The 15,369-nt window shown below is 32.2% G+C and overlaps 1 protein-coding gene and 1 pseudogene across 3 annotated transcripts; one reads left to right on the top strand and one right to left on the bottom strand.

Annotated features, from left to right (window-relative positions):
* The first annotated feature begins 964 nt into the window (after positions 1–964).
* Positions 965–14,942, top strand: LOC114270100 (uncharacterized). 2 transcript variants are annotated; one of them, XM_082892647.1, is made up of 5 exons: positions 965–1,405; positions 5,609–5,678; positions 6,215–6,292; positions 13,656–13,713; positions 14,512–14,942. In XM_082892647.1, exons 1-3 carry the CDS (start codon positions 1,028–1,030, stop codon positions 6,247–6,249), a joined length of 483 nt encoding a protein of 160 aa, XP_082748773.1. In that variant the 5' UTR covers positions 965–1,027; the 3' UTR covers positions 6,250–6,292; positions 13,656–13,713; positions 14,512–14,942. The 2 variants fall into 2 exon arrangements, with proteins under 2 accessions (XP_082748773.1, XP_082748772.1); XM_082892646.1 differs by having other exon boundaries at positions 5,609–5,697; positions 13,656–13,968.
* On the bottom strand, positions 8,428–11,746 carry LOC114273475 (large ribosomal subunit protein eL32z-like; annotated as a pseudogene). Its single transcript, XR_014342782.1, has 5 exons — positions 11,576–11,746; positions 11,233–11,385; positions 10,066–10,160; positions 8,962–9,144; positions 8,428–8,792 (listed from the first exon to the last, which is right to left on the bottom strand). The product of XR_014342782.1 is annotated as a large ribosomal subunit protein eL32z-like (transcript).
* Positions 14,943–15,369: the final 427 nt, after the last annotated feature.

Here is a 15,369-nt window from a genome sequence, read left to right as displayed (position 1 = left end):
GTTGCATTTTCCATTTGTTTCGATTTCATTCAAAAGTTCTGTCCATCTTCACTCTATTTGGTAAGTTCTCTTTTGAAAGTTATCCGTATTTGGCAAGTTCTCTTTTGTATTTGGTTCTATCCGATTTCAATTTCACATGTTATGTTATGTGTAGGTATTCTAGACAAAGCATCAAAACTAAAGTGTTGAATTTAAAAATAGTATTAGAGTGGTACCATATTAATATGGCCATTTAAAAAGAAAAAACTTGACAAAGGATCAAAACTAAGTGTTGTATATCAAACAGTAACATATATGGAAGGAGATCGCTCACTGGGATGACTTTCCAGCAGCCCAATCATGGCCTTATCCTCCTTTGCATCATGTAGTTTTGTTTTGGATGCTATACATAGGAACGGTTTTTGCAGTTGTAGTGTGTGTGTCATCTTCCCTTTTTTATTTGGTTAGTTTTGAACATCTTCACTATTTTGCATGTATTTTGCATTTGTTTCTATATGATTATTGGTTTTAATAATAGAATAGATAGATGGATGTGCTTTTTATTTTCTATACTCAAAAGTTCTGTCCAATTTCTATATGATTAAGTGGTGAGTACTTATTCCAATTCCTTTTTTTTAAAAGCTTTTGGTGATTGTGTGTTTGTGTGTAGATTCTGCAACAAGGACGAGGTTGAAAAAACAGTAGCCATAACAGTAGGCGTCTTGGCCGGTCTCGCCGTTTTGATCGTTCTTCTCTTTGTTTGTCACAAAGCACTTGATGTGATCTCCCTCAATTTTTATCATTTCTGATAAACAAAAGACAAAAAATGAAATTGGGTTGAGCTCCTCATTCTACCATCCAGATTGAATGATACAAATATTTTATTCTGTAAAATCTACTGAAAAGAGTATCTAATGAAATAGTTTATTAAGTTTATTGAACAATGAAATTCATATAATTGGATTACATTTATCATATAAAATCTATATAATAAGGGAGGAAAGTTTTTGAAAATGTATAAAATGTATGTGAGATACATTTTAATTTAATGACTGAGATTAATCCCAAGCTTATATTAATGGTTCAGATCAATAGTGATCTCCCGTCCAAACACTTCTCTTCCTTTAACCTTCTCACCTACCCACGCTCCTCCTTATTCCCTTTTATCTCTCTCTCCCTCTCTACTCTCACCCACGTCTCTTCCTTCCGTCTTTATCTCTCTCTCCCTCTCTGTTTATTCTTCAACAAAACCCTCTCGGCCACCGCCATCGCGACCACCTCTCTTCTCCCTCGCAGGACCCTCTCTGTTTCTCCTTCTTCAACAGATCCCTCGACCACCGCCATCACGATAGCCTCTCCCTCATCCCCCTTTATCACTTCAGTCCTCTCCTCCTCACAACAGATCTCGTCGAAACCCTCTTTGCAGGTACAATTTTTGTATGTTTTGATTTCGGTTGTTATTTTTGTCTGTTTTGATTTCGATTTTTCTGAATTTGGAGTTTATTTGGGTTACTAATAAATTGGTGTATTGTATATATAGCTCCCAAATTTTGAACTTACCGCATACAGTGCATGCCCAGGATACAGTCTTAGTTTGAGAAGCTGAGTTGCCGGTTTGACGATCCACTCGGCCGGTTTGAATCAGATCCGCCATTTGTGTGTGGTCTTTTTCCTTCTTTTTTTTTTTTGTTTTTTTTTTGGTTGGTTGGTTGGGGGAATTTGTCATCCCAACTTAAAATTAGAAGAGTTCTATTGCAAGGGCCACTTTCTGGTTGCTATTCTCGAGCTGTTTGGGACTTGAAAATTTCCCCAACCTAAATGGATTAACATTATTGTTTGATCCATTTCAGAGCTCTCTCTCTCCCTCACATAGACACACAAATATGCACAAGAACATTTTGTTGGCAACTGCCCCTTTTTCTTTTCTTTTTTTGGTTTGAAAATGGGAATCTGCTCTGAGTTTGAGCTGCAAAAACTGTGTCACCACACATCATTTAATTTATTCTCCACATGTTGCCTTTTATTGTATTTTTTAATTTCTTTTTTGTCTGTATGTGTCAGGGTGGCAATCAATACCCTTTGAAATCTGCACGATTAATAAATAAAGTTCTAGGTCATAAGTTCCTACAACTGATTGGTGAATCATTATTTTTGGGTTTATGAAAACAAATTAAACTAACATTAGGCCTTATATTTCTGAGGCTACTGTTATTGTGAGAGCTGTGAGTTATTACAAAAGCAATAATAACTATCCAATGCCTTGGGGAGGGGAGGAGGTGGCAGCAGTGGGTTAGATTTTCATGTTTTGTATTGAATAGTTATTAATTACATGTTTTGTATTGAATTTTACAGATTGATTTACGGTTTCCTGGTTATGTTTTGCCAAAATTGCTTTTTGCGTTTGTTATGTTTTCATGAATTAGTCAATACATGGATTTCATATTTGGTTAGGTTTCAGATTTGTTTATTAGATGTTATAAATATGGTTAGATTTCTCAAGTTTACTACTAATCGATGGATTTCAGATGGATTTGGTATTTATAGATGGATTTCGTATTTCTCAAGTTATAAATATGGTATTTATAGATGGATTTCAGATTTGTGGGTATTTTGATAAATAAGTCCCCCACTAATTTTGTAAAGCCAAGCCATTGTTTGGCTTTGCCATAACCAATGGCACAACATTGAAGATGCTCTAATGTGTCATACAGTATTGGTACAATGCATAATGACACAAAAGAAGTGGGATTATATGACAATTTGGTATAAAATTTTTGTGATTCTATCATTAATCAAATAGGAGAGATGGAGACAGGAGATCTAAACTTGGCTCTGCATATCCTTATGATATATATAAAGGTTCATACTTTAGTCATTGTTGGCCAAATTTCCAAGAAACTTCAAATTTACAACCCCTTTTTTGTCCCTGCCAACAGAAAGAATTGAATATCCTAACTTCACAACATGATACAATGTTATGAATTTTATTTTAGTGTTGTAACTTTGAGTTTGTTGGGTATTACTAATAATCATTATATATATGTATATATATTATTTTGTTGTTGATAGCTTCTAGGTTTACTAGGAAACTTAAAGGGCATAACATTAGATTTAGTGGCTTCTGAGTGTGTGCTCAAACTGTTGAATGAGGGACAAATAGAGTTCATAAACAAGAGTGAGCCACAACAGCTAACACAATTTGCAGCCCACTTCATTAGCAACACTGATCAAGCTCAATCTTGCAATTTTGCTACTTTTCTCCCTATCGAGGAGGACACTCTTCTCCAGGTATGTGTTGATAATACAAATAATAAAGTTACTCATCTCTCTATCTATGATTTAAGCTTCTAGATGAAATGATAGTTAAAATTTATTATGATGTATAACAACTGATAATAAATCCTATGATCAGCAATTTATCTGTGTACCCCTATGTTACTTACACCCATGTAATATGGCAAAATTAGAAATCAAGAAACAATGAAGAAAAACAATTACCTCAAACATCTTAAAGTCCATGTCCACAGGTGAAGAATGACAGAGAAATTTCACTATGAAAGTGTAAAATACAATGAGTTGCTCTTTGCAGAAACTTTCATGACCCAAAAAACAAGAACTAGAACCCAAAAATAACCACTGCACAGGCCACCAATGGGTTTTTAAACATAAATCAATTTGAATTCAAGACACCCAAAACATGTAGCATATCCATCTTTCCACATAGTGAAACACTTGCTATGTTCTGACTTCTAAGTTCTAACCACATAGTGAAACACTTATAGACATATGTTTTGATGCTTCTTCAATCTATTTCCTGCAATATAAAAGACCTTGTAATTTTTGAGTTAAAAGTTGCATTATTTGTGCTAGGAAAAAAAATTAGGCAAAGAGTACATTGTAACTACTATATTCGACAAAATTGAAATTGCACTTGCCTTAGTGACTCCTTTGTAAACTTGACTCTTTTGGTGCCCTTTGCTAGTTTATTCCTTCATCGAGTAGAGCAACAATGTGGCAGGATTGCCCCCCTTTTTTTGATTGCCTTAATTAGTACTTCTTCCCACTTAAAAAGAAACTCCTGTCTGGTTCTTTCTGTAGAAGGTGCTAAATAGTGGCTTAGTTTTGGATGTTGGGTTTCTAATTAATTTCTGTCATGGATTGTTGGAATCTATATATCTGCTCATTACAATTTTTTGCATTTTATATGTTTTTATAGGAAATTGAAATAATTTACTTCATGCCTCTTGGAGATATAATTATGCGTTCAATCTTTGGTTTACTTCATGCCTCTGGGTGTGCTTTTTTTCCTTCATCTAGATTCAAATGGTTTATAATCTGAAAGAGTAAGTCTTGAAGATTTATTTGATCTTATAGCTCTCGGGTGTTTTTCAGCTAATTGTAACATGAATTGTCTGTCGTGTAGTTTTATTTGACAAAGTTCATGTTTGGTGGTTATTTGGTTCTGTTTACTGAAAAGCTCCAACTTTTTGTTGCTTTCTGGAGGTTCAAATAATGTGATGAAATATTTTTGTTGCTCTGTTATAGTCTCTGCGCTAACCATAATTATGTTTCTGGAAAGGCCCTTCCCCCCCTTTCTTTATATGCATTTAACTTTGAGAGAAGTTAGGTTTGAAGTTAAACATATCCCAAAGAAGAACATATGCTAGGCTTACCATTCGTCTTAATTATGATGTAGTAATAATGTTGACATGATTTTCATTGGCACTGTTGTGTGCATGTTTCTTATAGATTTGCATTTAAGACCATTAGGTGAGTATCATCTCATGATGTGTTGATATTTAAGATGGTAGACAGACAATAATATTGAAAAATGCACTGAATTAGACTACAACTGAACTAACTTCTGCATGGAAAAAAATTTCTATCTTTATAAAAAATCAAAGGTCACTTCTCTCTACATTTATATTGCTCAAATACCGTGACGTGTGTTGAGATGAATTGCCACATGAAGAAGTTTGTTGGCCTACGATCTGTCCAGTAATTCCTACCCTATATTTTTGTTTGTGTTGTGACTGTGTGTAGTTGTTTCTTCCAGATATTTTGTTATCACTGTGTTTTCATTACTAGCGGCTTGACCAGAGTTGGCATCCTTTCAAAATTGAACCCAAATATCATTTTCAGAAAACTGTCTCATTTGAATTTGAAAATTGAACCGCCCATTTGTGGTTTGATAGTGCTCTGTATTGATATGCTGGCATATACCATAATTCTGTGGTGGTGGTAGATGATGGGAACTGTTTTTTCGTCGATGGGGCTTTTGCTTCTGCATATGCTGACGGATCTGAAAGAAGTTGGCATCATTTAAAAATTCCATCTTATCATTTCTAGAAGACCACTCATTTATATTTGAAAATTGACTTCCCCACCGATCTCTGGTTTGTTGCCTTGCATTCAATCTAGAGTGAATTTGTTTTTTAACATCAAAACAACTGTCAAAAATAAAAATTTGACCTAATTCTGTTGTATGTGTATTTTTTATTTTTATTTATTTTTTTATTTTTGTTCTAATTTTGTTTCCGTCATTTAGTTTTCACTACTCATGAATTGCAATGTGCGACATGGAAATTGCTCTCATTGTTGTTGTTATTATTGTTTTATTTCGTTTCAGGTGTCGTCTTTCAATCGCAATCTGAATTCTGCAAAGTTTCAATCGAGCATTTTTGGTACTGTTGTTCCTGGTAAGCCATCTTCCTTACAGTTGAGTAATCCAGTGTTTCCTCTTTGTGCAGTTGATATTGATGTTATTTAGACTCTTTCCATTGTTATTTTGATGTCCTAAAACGCTTAACAAAGCCAAGATAGTTAGGTTTGTGTGAATGCATTTAACAGAGGGATAACGTTAAAAATTCTTAATATATTGAACGTTAAAACTTCTTAATATATTGAAAGTCAAGTTACTTATGTATTTATGGGATATTTATGTGTTTCTTTGAATTGAATTAAGTGAATTGAATAGTATAGCATATTGCTCCGTGCACCAGCTCATTTTTACACTGCCATAGCCCCATGAATAGAGCTTCAAGCCCATGACCCTTGCTTTGAAAGGCTGGGTCTCTACCAACTGTTATTATACCCAGTGTGTTAGTGTTCCCCTTCAATTACTATGCATTTGTCTACACCATTAACATTTATTGTATACAGTTTTTATTTATTTATTTATTATTATTATTATTATTTTATGGTTAATTGATGGAATGCTTTCAATATATTTCAGGGAGGAATTTAAGGATGAGGAGATGGTTGATGTGAAGTCATTACACATCCGAAACTTTCTCTGAAGTTGAGTTTGTTGGTTAGTGCTTTGCTTTGCATTTAACAATTGTTAGGATACTCATATCCAACAATTGTTTCTCAATATTCTTTGATTGAAATTCATTGATTACCTGGGGACCTGTCTTAAAAAGAAATGTAATCCTAGATTTAATAGTAAACCACTTGATTATCTTTTCGTCTATTGTTATTGGTCGATTTTCAGACAAAAGAAATTTAAAAACTATGCCAATATACTGCAAGAATGTGATGGATTGCAGCCCTCTAAGTCTCCATTATCAAATTTTCACAAAATCTTAAAAAATGGTCAATTATAAATATGCCCCTGATGTTTGTAAAATATTCTCTCTCTCTCTCTCTCTATGGGAGCTTGCATTTTAAGATTAGTATTCAGAGTTTGGTAATGAGGTGCGGTGTTGCCTTTGAGTCAAACTTGGTTCTAAATCATGACACAATGCAATTATACAATTGGATTTGTTGATTGGGATTTTATTTTATTTTATTTTATTTTTATTTTTTGTCAGTCAAACTTGGTTCTTATGTAGTTATAATTTTATTACCAGCAGTAGCACTAACTGGTGTGCATTTAAGTTTTAATTTCTTTTAAATTGCAGAGCAATGACTGGTGTGCATTATTTGATATATTAATTTTTTTTATATTTGATTTGTTTGGAATTGTAGAGTACAGTCTGTTAAAAATATTTTTATAACTGCATTTTAATCTTAATATTATTTACACCGTGCCTTTAGGCACGGGCATACGCTAGTATATATATATATATAAGATATTTGAAAGATTTCATCGATTATCGAAAATGAAAAATTCTTTACCACATAAATTGAATTTTTACGGCTTGCAATGCATGCCATAAAATTTTTTTCACGGCATGCACACAAATGCCGTTATATGACATGCCGTGAAAAGTTGAGCATCATTTACGACATGCAAGTAAAGTTGTAAAAAGTAAGGAAAATTATCTATAAGTCTTATTAGGGAGACTCTTATGTTCCCATAAGTCTTGTGGGAAGTTTGTTGACACATTTACCCTAAATATTATTTGTTAATATCATAAATAATAGTAAAATCATATATAGGAAATTGAATGTTATCATAAATCATATCTATATAAACGTAACGTGACACCTATGATCTATGGTAACATGCAATAACATGACACCTATAAAAACGTAACGTGACACCTATGATTTATGACAACATTCAATTTTCTATATAGGAAATTGAATGTTACCATAGATCATATTTATATGAAACGTAACGTGACACCAACATAAACCAGCAACATTTTCACATTCAATTTAAAAAATAAAAACTCATTAAGTTTGCGAAACGAAACGTGACACGTTACGTTACGTTTATGTAGGTGTTACATTATGTTACGTTTATGTAAGTGTCACGTTACGTTACGTTTATGTAAGTGTCATGTCACGTTACATTTATGTAGGATTTTGTGGAATACATTCCTATCTAAATAAGACTTGAGACTCTATAAGAAAATACACAGGACTTAGCCTGCCATAAGTGTCTGAAAAAGGACTTATAAATAAGTCTCCCGTAATAAATTAAACATTAATGACATACTTTGTATGTCGTATATAATTTTTTATGACATTTTTGTCATGCCATAAATCATCATACCTTTCATGGCATAATTTTGCATGCCATAGAAGATTATTTTGAATATATTTATGGAAATAATATTTTACGACATTTTTTTGCATGTCAAAAATCATCACACTTTTCACGATATAATTTTGTATGCTTCATAAGGCCATTTTTAATATATTTATGACATACTTTGTATGCCGTATATAATCTTTTACGACATTTTCTTACATGTCATAAATCATTATACTTTTTATAACATAATTTTGTATGCCGTAGAAACAACAATCGTAATGACTTTTAATACTAAAAACAAAGGCAAGTGTAATTTGACCAACACCACAATGACTTTTAACACTAAAAACAATAATCACAATGTAACTACCAACATAAAAATTAAAAAAAAAAAAAAGGCAGACAGGCAGGCTCAGTTGTCCTAATGCACCAGCTAGAAAGCATAAAACTTGAATGAGAATTTTCTTGAGCAAATCAGTGAAGCCTTGCAAAGCATCTGCTATATAACAAGCATAAAATTATCACCACAAATACCAGATATATTTCAAAAACATGAAATGTCACGGCTTAATCATTAAACAAGACATAAGCAACGAACGTTGTAACCAGCTAAGTGTAGCAACAGATTTAGCAACAAAACCATAAAATTTAAAACAAAAATTCCCACAAAAGCTGAATGATCCAAAGTTGTGATACACCTAATGCAAAGTGAGTAATCCAAGGCAAATACATATCTAATATCCCGCCAATGATCATTCATCATCCTAGCTGCGCAACCTGGCCAATTTGCTGGTAACAACAATATCCAGCTGTGCTGTACGCTCAACAATCTCCTTCCTTTTCTGAGTTGACACATTGTGTGCTATTTTCAGCACAGTAAGTCCTGAAATTACAACTATCATAAGGTGTGATGATGAGTGACAAATTCAGGTCATTATTATATTGAAATAAAATATATTTTAGGAGTCAGGGCTCTACAGGATTGGGCGGGCATGGTAGAAAGACGAATATTATTTATTATGATGCAATTTTTTCAAGAAAAAACACGTCACCTGTTGTGCATCATCAAAATTTCCAGCTCCTTGACATTGTGGACAAGGAATTTCTTGTACCCATTAGGAAGATAATGGCGAGTCTTCTTGTCTGAACCATAACTGATGTTAGGCATGAGAACGCATACTTTGAACTTCCTCCTCACCCGGGAAATCAATACCCTTAGGCCTGCGCCAGCTTGGCTGTCATACATAATTACACGCATCAAACAAAACCAAAAAATCATGCGTTAGCGAACAAAACATTAACCATTAAAAAAGACAAACCAAAGAAACGCAAGCATTTTCTTCAACCAGTTAACAGAACTCGAATAGCAGAGCCAACAAAACGGTCCAAGGTTGAAATGCACATGAGCATATGCAAACATCCATGAAACCAAATAAAATATTGGCATAAATAAAAATATATATGCAACATCCTTAAACAAGAAACCCTGAGTAAATTGAAACTCGCCACATTCTTAATTGCAAATGTCTTTCCAGGAAGGAAATAAAATATGCTTCCAAATTCCAATTTGTGTGAAGATGAAATTTATTTACACCAGAACGAAAAATATACTTCATCCACTTGACCCCAAATGCTCCAACACTCAAACAACAATCACTAACCGCAAAGATTCTCCCCCCACTCAAAAATAAAATCAATTCTACCTTTTCTCATGCATTCAGATAGACATTGTAAATGTATATGTATAGCATACTCTTGGTTGATCAGGCACTCAACAAGGAATGAACAATATTCTGAAAACTTAAACCAACCAATAAACATCAATAATAATTATAGCAGAAATAGTTCAACCCTTGAACTTGCCAAATTATCTCTGAAAGGACTACATTTGGTACAATCAATACAACGCGAAACACATAGTCCTACACAAAAATAAGCATGCTATAAGCAATTCTCATTCTCAAGACATCCAACAAAACTTCAGAATATAATATTAGCTGCACAATAGATATGAAGAATGAAGCAATCAAATGTGTGCATGCATATACAGGAATATTCTGCATTCTAATGAAACTCAACCAGCAGTTACATTCAATGCAAACAGAGTAGCAGTTCTTTATCTGCCAATAATAAAACAGTGCAAACAAAACGTATACCTTCACAAAGATCTTCCAGTCATTTAGGGTCCTCTTGAACTGCATCACATGCTTCTTCACAATCTTCTTGGTAATCAAAGGAACTGCCATTGTTTCTATACCATATATAGCAAAAACAAACATTATATGCTGAATACGAAATAATTGACACAATAATAAGAATGTAAAAGCAACAACAAAACAAAAAACAAAGAAAGAAATGTAGAATATCACAGAAAACCTAACTTCAAAGGAAATAATTGACGTAATAAAGAATGTTTATCTCAATGAAAACTAACTTCAAAATCAGTTAAATCCATCACATATGGAACAGTGTTCCATAGCAGCATACAAAATATAACCCTAGAAGAGAATGAACATGTTTTCTAAATCTAAGCTATTTCATGGTTAGGAATTACAAAGCATATATATATTCTCTGAGAAACAGATTGAATAATTCCAAAAAAAAAAAAAAAAAAAAAAAAAAAAAGCCTAACTAGCATTTCCAGAGAATCCACATACAATTGAGAACCAAAATCCACATACAAAAAGTCCAATTGAGAACCAAAATCCCAGCTTCTCTTATATCCAGAAATTGTTTTATCCCCTGCAGACTATCCATATCACTAAACAAAAGACAAGGTTTTCAAGCTAACTCAATGATATGTACCAACATTTTGTGCTCCAACCTTGGGTGAACCTAGACTGAACTAGTTATGCGATGCAGGAAACAATAAGCCACATTTTGCTTAGCCTTTTTTAAGTAATATGCTTGCCATTTGAAGCCGAAATAGAGCAACATTTACTTTCAAAATGAATGGAAGTTTTTCACAATGTCGACAAATGATTGTCAAATGATAAGGAAAGAGTACCATCTGAAATTACAAAGATGAATGCAAGTTTGATTTTCATGAGGAAATCAATAAGTCACAATTCATACTCTAAATTTCTCTGGAGAACCAAAATGAAGACAAACCTCAGATCAGAAATGGTTAACAAACATTGAATGAAGACACTTGCTTTCAAAATTAATCTAATCAAATGACAGAGAAACATCACAAAAAAATCACATAATTAATTCCAATCCATCATTGACAATCATTTCACCATCATTTAACCTAACACACCAATTGCATCAAATACGAACGCTTCTAGAATGAAAGGAAACTGAATAAGTTAGAAACTCACAAAGAAATCAAATGCATGGAAGGGGCTCAGAATCAGAATCAAACGCCAAGCTCGGAATCAATCGATTGGTGCTCGTGTAACCAACATCACTGTGGCTTGGAATCAATTCTCGATTATGAGGGAGCGAGAGAGAGTGCGTGTTTCTGTGTGCCTCTAGAGAGAGAGAGAGAGAGAGAGAGAATTAAGAACATTGAAATAAAAATTGGAGATGGAATTGAAGGAATCAAGAATTGAAGACAATGCTGATATTGAAAAAAACGACCTAATCAATTTATACTTGTGAGAATAAGTAGAGATTGAGATCAAAACAACGAAAAAAACACAGAATCAAGAGTGAAATTACCGAATAGAGAGGTGAAATAGCAGTGACAGAGAGAGTCTGAGATGAAAAGACGATCGTCGATGAGCTTTGTCCCTCTGAAAATGTTTGCGAATTTGGTTGTGAAAGTGTGAGTCTGGTTTTAGTAAGCAGAAGCTTTGGAGCTTTCGCTGAATTTTGGAGAATTTAGGAGAGAGATAGAGATGACTATAAAGATAATAATAAATAATTAATTTGTGTTTTTGGGTATAATTGAAATTAAATCAGGAAACAATAGGTAAAAACATGGAAGGGTGTATCAAATTTTAAGTTTTTCATAATTTATTTTTAAAATTAATTTATATTTAAAATTAGACAAAAATGATACATTAATCACATAATATAAAAATATTTTATTATATATAACTTATATAAAAAATGTCAAAAACTCTAAATAAATTATTAAATATTATACCAAATAGTATGGGAGTGAAACTCATACATAGATCTTAAATTATGCAGTATATTTAATAATTAAAATTATTAATATTGTTTAACTAACCTCTCTAATATGAACATAAATTTTAATGTAATAATATATTTTTATCATATAATAAGTATTTTTTATTTTTTTATTTAATGTTAAACAGTGATTAACTTTATTTCGTATACCTCAAATGAGAATTAGCATATGTCCTGTGGGATGCAAACAAATGACAATATTAATAAATAAAAATTTTGGAATGCAAAGAATGTATAATTTTAATAATATTAATAATTAAAAAAATAGTAGTAGAAAATTTTAGACAAAAAGATTCAAGTATAAGGTTATAAATTATTTTGTATTAAAAAAATCTAGATTATAAATAGAATATCTAGTTTATTGGGAAAAAAATTAAAAATTTCTCATATCTACTAGAAATTTATAAATATTTAAGATCATCTAGAATTTTTTATTATTATTTATAATTAAAATATAATTTATCTAGAGAATGAGAGGGTTTGGGACCAACACATGTATGGATCTAGATTGAGAGTGAGTGTAAGTTTTTAAATAATTTTTTTTTGAACTTTTTAAATTCAAATAATTTACATATACTTAAATGGAAAATATTTTTTTAATTTTTTAAAAAATCACTAAATTCAAAAAAATATAAAATTTAATATTTTACGACATTTATGTTGTCTTAAGTGCAACTATTTTATAACATATTTTTGTATGTCGTGAAAATATATAATTTTTATGGCATACTTTTGCATGTCATAAAAAAATCGGATTGAATTTTTTTTTTTTTTTTTTTTTTTTTTTTTTGTAGAGGTTTTCACGACATTCATTAGCATGTCATGTAAAGTTATAATATTTTATAACATGAAATGTATGTCGTCTTAAGTGCGAATATTGTACGACATATTTTTGTAAGTCGTAAAAATATGCATTTTTTATGACATACTTTTGCATGTCATAAATATATGAATTAACAACTTACATGGTATATATGTTGTTATTGACAAAACATTAATGGCTTGCAAAAAAAAAAATGTCGTAGAATGTACTAACTACAACATGCATTTAACGCATGCTGTAAACATAATGCCGTAAATAGTTAGTTTTGTTGTAGTGCGATTCCCTCCAGTCTTTGGACTGGGGGTTGTTTGGGCCCGTGTGGATTACTACGAGTTTTGTTTTGATGATTCAAATCGTTTATTTTGTTAGATATTTTGTATATTTCATTCATAAAAAAAATTACGTCTATCCGATAATTGTAACTTATTCAATTTATTATCTTTGTTATTAAAAAATTGTATGGTTCATTTTTTAAAAACACAATTATCATTTATTTTTTTAATGCAAATAATTGAAAAAGTTACATTAATTGGATCAATCCAATTTTTTTTTTTTTATAAATGAAATATATGAAGTGGTCAATAAAATAAATGATTCGGATCATCGAAGAGGGGCTTATGGTAGGTCCTATGGGCTCAAATAGCCCCTTCTAGTCCAAATTTTGAACTGAAGGCAATCATCCGCCAATGAAATTTAGGTAATTTTATTTGCACGTTACAAGAAATTTCAATACATATCATTTATGTTATTTTTTTTTTGTTTTTTGTTTTTTTGTTACAGGAAAATCCTCCCACTTTCCCACAGGTCTAGAGCAGCGCCCCTTACAGAGATCACCAAGGTGTGCTGTAGTCCGTTCTGAGTTAGGAGACTATAACTTGAGAATTTGCCCTAATCTCCCAAGACAACCTCCATTAAAATCAGGACTCACGTAGCGAGGGAACATTGGACTTACACCAAGTGTTGTGGTAGCAACAACTTGAGACTAACCTCCTAACCAATTACGCTACACTCAGGAGATTGGCCTAAAGGGTTTCAAACTTGAGACTTGGGATCTTAACCCCCAGACCTTTACCAAGTTGCCAAACACCCTAAGGTTATCATTTATGTTATTCACATATAAGATTTTTATTTCAAAAATTTATATATACAATATTCATGTATTTATTGATGTTTTTCTCTCCTACATTGAAATTTTTTTACACTAATTATGCATTGTATATTATTTTTATTATTATAATTATAATTCATTGAACTTCAATATGATATGAGAGGAAATAAAAATTACCACAATAATTATGTGAGTTCATACATTGCCACGTGACACAATTGTGGATTGTAATACGTAAGACGATGGTCCAGACCTAGTTAAACACTACAACAATATTATACATTGAGTAGAATTCATCGTGAGATGAGATTGTATTAATGTAGAAGTTCTAAACAATTAGAGATTGTTTGATGAATGAATTCTAGAGCACTTATACAATTTTACAATTATATACACACTGATACACACTGTCTACCCTCCCCGATTTTCAAAGAGATAGACTGTTGTAGAAAAACTTTGGTTGAGCTGATTTGTCGTGTAGTGTCGGCTGAAAAGATTTGGCTGATCACTTTCCGCCTAATAATGCAGGTTGCTCCACGTGTCCTGGATAAGGTTGGAGTCGATCAGGAGACAACTGCATTTGATAGTGGGGTCCACTATACTTCTATCCTGTTGATGAGATTGTGATATTCTTCATCAGTCTCTGATGGAGGGGAATCCGGATCTTGGCTGTATTGCTCATTCCGGAAATGTTCTACATCATCCGCGGTCATGGCTAGTTCCAACGGAAGATCCAAATTATTTCTCTTTTTGAGATTTATTAACATGTCAAGAGCCTCATTAATTTGTGTAGGAGACCTTTGATATGTTATGGGAAAATGGGTTACAAATAATATTCTACCATCTGTAACCATAAATGGCAATTTTGCTGAGCCATGGATGTTGGACGTTGCTTGTGAAACAGATATTAGACTGTCTATCCAATATTCTGTCAAAGAAAGTTTTTGGATATTTTCCAATCGCTCTCTCCGGTGATCTTCATCTAAATAATCATCTTCAAATTCAAAATCTTCAGTTTCTTTAAGATACCAAATCTGGTATGGTTGGAAAAAATGTTCTTGTTCTCGCCAACCAACAGTGCTGGAGATCCAGAAAGTAAAATATTTGCTCCATCGAAAGCCTTTTACTATCCATGAGAGCATTGCTTTGATAATCATTGGATAATCTATCCATTGGATTAGATCTAAAATTTGGAAAATAACTTGATTAGTTATTCCCCAATCTATATCCTCAAAAAACCACATGTCATGGTTTGTCATAATGGTTATTTTGGGAATTCCATCTTTCAAGTTTAATTGATCATAAGATCATTCTAAGATTTGTCTAATCTTATCATGATGATCTTCAACCTGATTTTTGATTAACATAAAAATTTCTTTGGGAAGC

Source organism: Camellia sinensis, chromosome 10 (assembly GCF_055761805.1).
Source record: "Camellia sinensis isolate YWXY chromosome 10, ASM5576180v1, whole genome shotgun sequence".
NCBI lineage: Eukaryota > Viridiplantae > Streptophyta > Magnoliopsida > Ericales > Theaceae > Camellia > Camellia sinensis.
Note: the sequence above shows the minus strand (reverse complement) of the source record. Positions and strands in the feature narration are given on the sequence as shown.